The 10,028-nt window shown below is 42.0% G+C and overlaps 4 protein-coding genes across 4 annotated transcripts in view; 1 reads left to right on the top strand and 3 right to left on the bottom strand.

The window, feature by feature from the left end:
* Window positions 1–468: 468 nt before the first annotated feature.
* On the top strand, window positions 469–1,764 carry PHALS_12201 (uncharacterized protein; the record flags this gene model as incomplete). The annotated part of the gene is made up of 1 exon (XM_024727706.1): window positions 469–1,764. One exon carries the CDS (start codon window positions 469–471, stop codon window positions 1,762–1,764), a length of 1,296 nt encoding a protein of 431 aa, XP_024578256.1.
* Window positions 1,765–2,806: 1,042 nt separating this feature from the next.
* PHALS_12200 (uncharacterized protein) lies at window positions 2,807–4,876 on the bottom strand (the record flags this gene model as incomplete). The annotated part of the gene is made up of 1 exon (XM_024727705.1): window positions 2,807–4,876. The coding sequence occupies one exon, from the start codon at window positions 4,874–4,876 to the stop codon at window positions 2,807–2,809; it is 2,070 nt and encodes a 689-aa protein (XP_024578255.1).
* Window positions 4,877–5,879: 1,003 nt separating this feature from the next.
* Window positions 5,880–6,989, bottom strand: PHALS_12199 (integrase core domain containing protein; the record flags this gene model as incomplete). The annotated part of the gene is made up of 1 exon (XM_024727704.1): window positions 5,880–6,989. One exon carries the CDS (start codon window positions 6,987–6,989, stop codon window positions 5,880–5,882), a length of 1,110 nt encoding a protein of 369 aa, XP_024578254.1.
* A 498-nt stretch (window positions 6,990–7,487) lies between these two features.
* Window positions 7,488–10,028, bottom strand: part of PHALS_12198 (hypothetical protein PHYSODRAFT_330091) — a gene marked incomplete at both ends in the record, with an annotated part of 2,977 nt that continues 436 nt past the window's right edge. The window contains 2 exons of the mRNA XM_024727702.1: window positions 7,488–7,527; window positions 7,596–9,945. Coding sequence (XP_024578253.1) covers window positions 7,488–7,527; window positions 7,596–9,945 — 2,390 coding nt within the window. The remainder of the gene's footprint in view (window positions 7,528–7,595; window positions 9,946–10,028) is intronic.

Raw genomic sequence — 10,028 nt, 5'->3', positions numbered from 1 at the left:
AATTTGAAATGACGTCCTCTGGTCATATAGTGAGAGAAAATGTTTTTCTGGAGTAGCTTGTCATTACTATAATCATCTATTATTATGAGCTCAGGTTTATTGGAGCTCATGGGTGTATGGCGCACCTGGTCAACTTTGGGAGGTGAATCTGGATCTGCAAATGTGATGAAATCTTCGAGCTTATCTCGGAGATATTCATAGAGCTCTTGGTGTGGATTGCGAGCAATAATCGTGAGATGAGCGAATACATGAGGAGAATTCTTGAGAATGAACATGCATAGGTTGTTCTTCCCACTAAAAGAAGGGCCAAGGACAACCATCCGAAAAAGCTTCTTTATATCGAGTGCTGAGATATCACCCATAGCAGCTGATTTGAACTTTTTCGGCAGCGAAGACCCATAATCTGGAATTGTGCTCATAGTCGTGTCTTTTAATCGATGAATCTATATAGATTAAGATAAAACAAACATGAGTTCAGGTTTCGCGTATCCTCAACCAATATTCATATCACCGATCTACAATCCTGCGTTCTATCTGTCGTTAGACGCTAGTGGGTATCTCACATATCAGTATGCGCAAACCCTATACCTTAGCAAGGATGACTATCGTCTTACATACATCGCGGGGATCGTTCCCGGAGTAGCTACCGCAAGTAAAGCTCTTGTACTCGACTCTACACGATCTTGTACCAATATTTACGGCATGACCTTTGACTCTGGAGGTACGGGAATTGACACTCCTGGTCTAAAATTCGGAGGCATAACTTTTGATCAATCGCTTTATCTATCGATCACTCAGGGCGCTGCAACTGCTTCAAAAGCAGTAGTGCTCAATGCTTCTAAAGACATAACTGGACTAGGATATGTCTCTGGAGCTACTATGAACGCTACATCGCTTGTCAGTGGCACTGCTGCGGATTTTGGAGCTCTGTCGATTGGGGGGAGTCAGGTGATATCCTCGGCTCGTAATTTATTGAATATCGGCTCGATATCAGCAACCGATCTAATCAAATCTGCGCGTACTACGAGCGGCCAAACTTTTTCCAGCAATTGTGGCACAAGCGTATGTGCTCTCTATTCGTTTCTAAACGGAGCTCAATATCTTGGGACAACGTCTACCCATGATTTCGTTCTTCAAAGCGCCAATCTAGAACGTATGCGTATTACATCGACTGGAAACATTACAATAACGGGCGACCTCACAGCCTCTGGTACAATTACCGCCGGAACCCTTGCAGGATTTTTGTCCTACGGCAATCAGACGGCCATTACGACAGTAGGGCCCCTGACTGAGCTTGGTATTAATTGCTACAATTCAATTGCCTATCTCGAGCTCAAAGGAGCTGGTACCGCATATCTCGATGGATCTTACACTAGAATGTGTCGATTCGTTGGTAGCAATCTCACTCCTTGTGAGTTCCAAATCGAGGTCCACAACGGTTCTAACGGCACGACGACCAACGCAAGCTGGATTGGAAACATCAGCTCAACCGATCTCCGATTCGGTACCGGAAACGCAACTACAATGATTTTAACAGCAGGAGGACGCCTTGGACTCGGCACAACTACTCCAAGCGCGCCGTTGAGCGTCGTCAATGCTGCCAACTTCACATTTGGTGCCGGGTCGAGCACTGTATATAGACTGCGGACCGACTCTGGGGTGACTGAATCGGCGCTTGGTCCGATTGTTTATTCAGTAGCAGCTAATTTTGGGGGCTACATTGCCTGTACTGCCATGGCAATGACTTCGGACAGACGACTTTAAAAAAATATTCAATATTGCCCTCTTGATCGTATCAAAAGACTCTACGATAGTGTAGATGTTAAGCTTTACGAGTGGATTGAGTCAGAGAATCGACAAGGTCAAGAAGTAGGACTCGTTGCTCAAGATCTTGTTTCTGCTCATCTCACTGATCTAATCTCTATAAAATATAGAGATGACATTGAAGAAGGAGAAGATCCATCGCTTGAGCCAGCAAAGCAACAGTTGAACGTCGATTATTCAAGAATAGCGGCCTACAACATGAAGATGATTCAGCATTTACTGACGGAGGTAGAGGATCTAAAAGCAGTAGTTAGTGAAATACATCAACGATAATTGTATCGTGCGATGACTAACTATGGTAAATATATATAAGCATGGGATGCATACCAAGTAAAGAAATTGAGTCGAATCTGACATCAGATGAGCCAAATCAAATCATCGGATTGACGATATTGAAAGCTGATCAAATTGTAGTATTAGGTGATAGTGTTTTCCTACCTACCGAAACCCCTAACGGAGAGTCTGCAATACTTGAAATTAGTATCAACGATAAAAAAATCAGTGTATACCGAGGATTAGCTAACAAAGCTATAAGAAATGGTATATCTTAAATTATCAGGGCTAAGCGACGAAAACCCAAAGTTTCCGTGCAATCTCTGATTGCTCGACTCGTTTGCGTGCCTTGAGCCACTGAACTTCGTTCAAATGGCAAATGTCTTTACTGTGTTTTTTTTCTTGGGCTGGTAAGCCCAACTCTGTGTTTTGCCTCCGGCAAAACTGTGATACCTACCATCTGTTTGAGTCGTTGCATTCACTTTCTTAACGGTTTGACGCGGGTCGAAGACCCCGTCCGGAGCCCTCAGGGCTCTTTTATCAAGGTCAGATGCCCAAACTGCTGGCTGGGTCTTCTGAGGTCGATCACTGATGACAAGATTTTTCATTATCGCCTTAAGCTCAGCAACATTGAGATCGGCGTTGTCGCCATAGCTACCCCCGGCTTTTGCAATGATGTGCGTATTGAAGAAGAACATTTTGTATCTGATTATAGTATTCGAGTGATAATATCGCGAAACTCGTTATCCGAGATGAGATGGTTGCTGTACATATCCACTGTGAGAGACTTCAGTTGCTTAATTATACTTGGAGCATCGTTTCCTAGCTCAAGCTCTCCTTTGAGCTTATCATACTCGGCTCTAAGCGTTTGTAGCGGATCCTCGAGTTTATCATGGAAATGATACTGGAGATGTGTGATGGCAAGAATCTCTTTGAACATTTTTTTGTCATCGATGGCGAGCTTATCGAAATCGTTTTGGTCTATGTTCTGCTTATAGACGAGGGTCTTGATCATAGCTTGAAGACTATCACTAATCGAGCACTTGGGACCGCATTTGCGTCGATTTGGCTGTACCAGGACCAACGTCTTAGCATCAAGATCAGGCAAACGAATATACTTACTACCAAGTTGTCGATATATGTATGCAGACGGAGTAGCTAACCCCTGTATTTCATTCAGGTTATAGGTTCTACCGCGTCTGACTACTCCTTCTAGTGGAGCTACTCCAGCCCCTCTCAAACCACGACCCTGTAATTTAGGTCGAGCATCCGAATATCGTTTTGCTTTAGACTGATAAACGGACTTAGTAGCAATAAGAGCTGAATGGGTTGCCTTCAGAGCGGATCTCGCTGCTTTTGAGTTAGATCCTTTGACAGCCAGCTTAGCCGCTTCATATCGTTTCTGAGCCTCGCCATACGTCTGAAAAGAAGCTTCAGCGTCATCATGAAGTTTCTGTAGGTCTTCGTCATGGTATTCCCCTATACTTTGTCGCATGATATCTTGTGCAGTCCCTATGATGGCCATATTTAGGACCATCAAATTGTGATCAAGATTATTTCGACGATCTTCATTGAGTTTCTTTTCCGCAGTTACCCTCGCCGCTTCTTTATCATTCGAAGGAAATTCATAATCAATATTTGAGAGGTATGCATCTAATTCGTCAAAATGATCCAGCAGCGATGTGAACGTAGTCATCCATTGAATATTCTTCATTAATCCCTTCAAGGCAACACCAGACACTTGTTTATGTTTCTTGTTGTAGTCATCGATCGTGATGATATTGAAAGGCCGAGAGGCTGTTGGCTGACCGAAGTAGTAATCTGTGTGCGGTCTGATACCGGTTTTTGAATTAACAATCGGAGGCATCCGGAATGGAATTGTAATGTGCTCGTTTGCCAGCTGAGTGTAATAATCTAATAGTATTTGTTTAGCATCGTTGTCAGGGATTGATATATTTTCATCTCTGTCTTCGTTCAGCCCGCTTTTGATACCATGTCGCGCCTCTCGATCATCATCGTCGGCTGTCTGAAATTGTTTAATAGACATTTCGACGTCAGGTGTCCCGACCATAGATAGTTCTAATCCTCTGGATTTAACCATGCTTAAAAATGTACTAAGCGTCGATTGCCAATCAACTTTATCGATCGCCGAGTTATGCTTCAGATTGGATTCTTTACCATACACATCGATAGATGACTTGTTAATCCAAACATACTGACGTAGATTTGATTTATCAGATTTGAACTTTTCTTTGAAGACAGGAACGATGCTCTTCATAAGTCCATTTGATATCAATAGATCTTTGTTACTTAGTAAAATCCATAGTAGTTTTATTCGACTTTGGTCATTGTCAGAGGTTGTTGATGTCGATTTACTGACAAAATGAATGTCATTCAGTCTCCTATCCTTAAGCTTGACATCAAGATACTCTAAATCATCACCTGCTGCTCGCTTCTTCTTCTCTAACCGCATGAGTATTCTCGTCCGATTTTCTTCGTCGCGCATTGATCCAACTTCATCTATTGAATTGCTTTCTCCGTCGTAGTGGATATCTCTGATTTTTGATTCAGTAGCAACCCAATCAATCGTTTCATAATTATATCTCTTCTTATTCCCTATTATGGAAATCAGAGACCCCTTAACTCCAAGACGGTATCTCGGATCATCTTTACCACTCTTCCTTCGTATGGGGTGAATTTGAAGAGCAACCCAATTTGGATTCTCAATAAATAATCCTTTAATCCAAGCTCTTGAATCAACTTGATCTTCAGTATCCATTGTTTTTTTCTCAGGCGGTATTGTAAGATCGGTAATAGAGCCGACATCCTTAGTATTTGGACGAACCTGAAAATTTTGATCTAATGTATCAGGGTGAGCCTGTAATTCTCTATCAGTTGTATCAGGGCGAGCCTGTAAATTTCTGTCAGTTGTATTAGGGCGAGCCTGTAAATTTCTGTCAGTTGTGTCGGGAGTTGCTTGTATCCCACTATCAACCGTATTTACTTGAGGAAACAATGTTGAGGCGAAGCCGTCAGTCTGCGACTGCGAATCCACCGAGGGTGTTGAGAGCTCAGGGTTTGTCTGAGAGAATTCATTAATCAGAGTTTTTTTTAAGGACTCAGACGATTCCGTCTGAGTTGAAACTGTTGCTTTATTTTCTAAATTTGATACGTCGCTGGCCCACGTCGCACCTTGGTACATCTGTCTTTTAGCATTTGTCTGTCGAGCACGACGTTGCGCTTTCTCAAGTAGCCCCTGTCGTTTTTGTTCTCGCTCAGCGAGGGATTTAAAATTAGGAAACATCTTGTGTCGTATATAATCCGATATAAAAAAATAACGATTGTTTGATATCTACCACAAACTTAGCATTACTGAGTCATGACGAAATGGTTGATATGTATGACAAATATCATTTCTTTCATTCAAGAGTATCAGATAGCGGCTTTTGATACGATGAAATGGAATCCCGAATATTTGCTCAAGCTCATGACGATATTTTCTGTTCATAACCGTTGTGTGAAAACTGGCTACTGGATCCAATAATAGTAATTCATTCTTGATTCTACTTACCTCCTGAATGATCCAAATTTTACGCCGCAGCTGTGTGAGCTCTCGTTGATTGCTTAAGCATTTGGAACATGGCATGACTTTCTATCTATATACATGTTTATATTCTACACTCGAATAAAAATCCTATGATATATGAATCAATTGTAGCGGCTTGTAGCAAAGAGGATTTCTCTTATAATAATGTATGCCTTACCCTAGTCAACATATCGATTCATTTTTTTGCTGTTGCCCAGTACTCCTTCTCGAGGGTTGATTGTCGATTTTTGTTGACCAATCGGAGGTTTAAGAATGGTTCCCAGGAATCAGGCTCGTTACCAAGCCATCTCACCAGATATTTGTATTTTGGTGCGGGCTTTACCCCCACGATGGGTCTTCCAGAGCGTATTTTCTTGTGATTTAAGATCTTCTCAGCCTCAAGAATATCACCTCGATTGATAGTAGCATCTGTAGTTTCTTTTGTAACCATTTTAAGATCGTTTGGTGCCTTGTAGAGTGTATGACCATTTTTTGAACGGATTTGTACTCGATATCCATCGATTCCAACGATTGAATAAACTGCTTTGCTCCATCTAGCAGATTCTTTATCAAATGTCTGCTTCTTGAGTCGATATAGCACATTTTCTCCGACCTCAAACTCCTTCTCAATTCTATCGGCTTCTGCCTGATTATGACTCAGATCCGCATCCATTACCTTGCCTTTGGCCTCGTTTGGAGTCATTTTAATCGAGCGATGAAATGTGGTGTTATAGTTTTCGATAACATCGGTGATAAGCTTTTGGGTAATCATCTTTGGAGGCATTTTAGTTAGTCTCTGCTTCAACGTTCTGTTAAATCTTTCGATTTTACCCATTGTTCCGTGGTCACCGGGCTCATTGTTGTAATGCTCAATTTTATTGGATTGAAAGAATTCTTGAGCTTGTGAGTTCATGAACTCGCTACCATTATCGCTTGTAATGATATCCACTTTATGCAGCCGAACAAACGCTTTAAGTGCTGCTAGCACAGTTGCTGCTGTCTTGTTCGATAAGACTTTTGCAAAGCCCAACCTCGAGTTGATATTTATAGCAGTCAAAATTGGTCGCTTCTCCCAAAACGCAAGATCCATCTGCCAAGAGTTGGGATTATACGATGCTATTTTGAAGCCATTGAATCTCTTCTTTTGGTCCTGATATCGCTGAATATCAGTCTGACTCGCATACCAATCCTTAACGACTTTGAACGTTATCTTAGGGTCTAAACGTTGTGCCTTTTGATATAGAGCTTGAGCTCCGATAAAGCCGGTTTTTGGGTCATGGTAGAGTTTGTTTAACAGCGCGTTCATAGTGTATATTTACCTAGAAAAAATATAATGGCTAGCTGATCGATTATAATTGGAGCTTATATATTCAACGGGATAGTCGATATGCCATCTGATAAAACCTGACGCTTATCAAAGTAGTAGGAAAGAGCAGTTTTTGATTGTTTATAGGTAATGATCGATTTAGTCTCCTTCGACAGTCTAAACCCCTTGTTAGTACCTTGGAGCGTGATACGATCTTGCACAATAGTCTCGAATCCTTTAGGGCTAAGTACGTCAGTGTTGCGCCCCCGACCCTGTTGTATACCCTTAGCACTGACTTTCACCTTGTGCTCCTCGTCCGGTAGGTAGCAGATGTAGTTCTTAGAGGATAATGATACCATTGCATCACCTCGCCACTCTTCCTTAAATAGGCCAGGCGTGCGGCGATCGAATGCAGCTACCTCCATGTTATAGCCTCGCGGAAACCACTCGTACTTATGCTCATCGAAGTGATCACATAGCTCAGACTTAATACAATCTCTAAAGGGGTTCTCGCAGCTGAAAGCGATATAGCCGCTGTCTGTGTCCATCTCCTGATATTGAAAGTCTGAACGATCGAAGTAAAAGTCGATGCAGTCATAGTAAAACTGAAGCATGCGAAGCTTAGCAAGCTGATAAATAGCGATTGACAAATGGATTGGGTTCTTGTTATTAAGACGGCGTTTCTTCATCGTAATTTCACAAGAACCATTGAGCTCCTCTAACCCGTGGAACGTAAAGTGCTCGATCTTTCTCTTAATAGCTTCATCGTTCGACTCATAATTAACCACTTTGTGCTTACTCATATCCATTCCGGATCGACCGAAAGCACTATTGCCAACCAGTTTCATCATCTCAGCTATCATGCTGTTACTCTTGGCAAACTCATGAACATCGGATACTTCTTTGATTAGTCTTTTTAGGTCATCAGACTGAAATCCATAGTCTTTGGATTTAGATATAACCATCTCAGTCGATATCTGATGATACGAAAGCTCTTCAAAATATTTTTTGACATCGTCTTCATCATCTTTTAACCGCCACTTTGAAACAGTTTTCTTGAGGCTGTTCAAGAAATCTATAGCTTTGTTCACATCTCCCTCGCGTCGTGCATCGGACACTTGGCCCATGAACGACTCAAAAGGCTTGTGAGAGCTCGCTTTGATAAAGCTGTAAGTCTTTGTGATCACCATTCCATGATCGAGATACCACTTAAGCAAAGGCGCGTAGACAAGGATCTTCTCACCAAAGTAGCTACCTATCAGCTTACGAGCTGGTTTTGCTCGGCTTTTCTTACGTGTCTCGTTGTACGCGTACATGTGGTGTCCAATGACACTCTCATCAGTACAATCGATAAGCGTATTTTCGAAAATTGGGGTCATCTCACTGAAGTAGTCTTTAAGATGGTCTGGAGTACGAATATCACATTCGAGGAATCCAAAAATCTTGTCAGTGACAATGTCCTCGACAATGCCTTCATATGCATCGATCGTAGTCAATCGTCCGCATGGCATTTCATTACCAAGTGCCCACAGATAGAGAGCATTAGCATCGTATCCAATAATCTTTTTACACAGCTTACCTCGAATCTTGGTCTCGTTGCGTTTGGCATAGCGATTGAAGATAATAGATGGACCTCCAGCAATGTTAGCCTTCATTTTAGCGTAGATGTCCTTTTCTTCTTTATCAATGCTATACACCAACCTGTCCGAGTTGAACTCAAGCAATTTCTTGTAGCGAAATCCTCTGAGCGACATGTCTTTACGGGCGGTATTGCACTTGATACAGCTGACCAATATATTTCCATCGATGTGCCCAAGCTTGTTGTTGATGCGATCGGCTGAAGCGGTTTCTTTGGTTAGCTGACAGTAGCATAAGCCACACAGATACTTTTGCTTTTGCAGCAATATATTCAAGTGATCGAGTGTCATACCAAATTTCCGTTTTGCCTTATCATCCTGGATCTTATAGCCACTCATGCGCTTAGCTGGAAAATGGAATGCGTTAGCAGGTTTCTTATCCGGATATTGAAGATTGTTGAAGCAAGTCTGATACATAACCTTCTCTGAAAGACCAGGTAGCGACACTCCATCCGAGAACATATCGAGATCGAAACGCATGAATAGCTCACGCTGAGACTTGATGGCCTTAATACATGGAACTACATCGAGATTGTTGTACCAGATCAATAGGTCCTTGATAGATTTCATCCCATAGTACCCCCACACGAACTTTACTCGTTCGTATTCATCCCTAGTGATACTTGTTCCACGAAGCTTGCTGTCAAAAGCTGATTTAGGCGGGATGGTAGTCTGACTTAGCACACCATATGATGTGATGTACTCGTATGGGAAAATACCCTTACCAAGACCACAAACACATCTAATTTTGTCTTCACATTTGCAGCCACCGAGATATGTCGTAAGATACTTATCGTAGCTGGTACCAGCTGGTACATAGTTGCTAATATCGAGCATTTTCATGTTTGATGTAGCAATGCACATGTAGCTGGGGTTCTTAATGACAGATTCGATATTGTCTGTACCAATGATGGCAAATAAGTCGCTCTTAATCAAGTTGATATCGTATCGACCAGAATTGAAGCCGAATATTGGTACTTGATCGAGCTGCTGTTTAAGTCTTCCGTAGTCGGACCTTTGCTTACCAAAACCAAGACTGCTATGAAAGTGGAAGAAGCTGTCATACTTTCCTTCTCCAATCCAGCTCTCCACATCATACATCTTGTAGTTCTTGCCAAGGTTGACGCCTGGGATTTCCATACCTGTCAGACCGTGGGCATTTATAATTTTTTGCAAAAGAGACTTGTACTTCTCGACATTGTACTGCTGGATCTTTACCGATACATCACCAATGTATTTGAACATATCCGAAAGCAACATCTTCGGATCGTCATTTACAAAGCAACGCACCTCCTCGGTTAAGCTATCAGCTACTGATACTGACACAGGAATGTGCTCGTTTGTAAAGACAGTACTTTTACCATGTTGAGTCGCGGTAGGCTTAAGGATTGCCTCAAAGTCA

This window comes from Plasmopara halstedii, assembly GCF_900000015.1.
Source record: "Plasmopara halstedii genome assembly, contig: Scaffold_614, whole genome shotgun sequence".
NCBI lineage: Eukaryota > Oomycota > Peronosporomycetes > Peronosporales > Peronosporaceae > Plasmopara > Plasmopara halstedii.
Note: the sequence above shows the minus strand (reverse complement) of the source record. Positions and strands in the feature narration are given on the sequence as shown.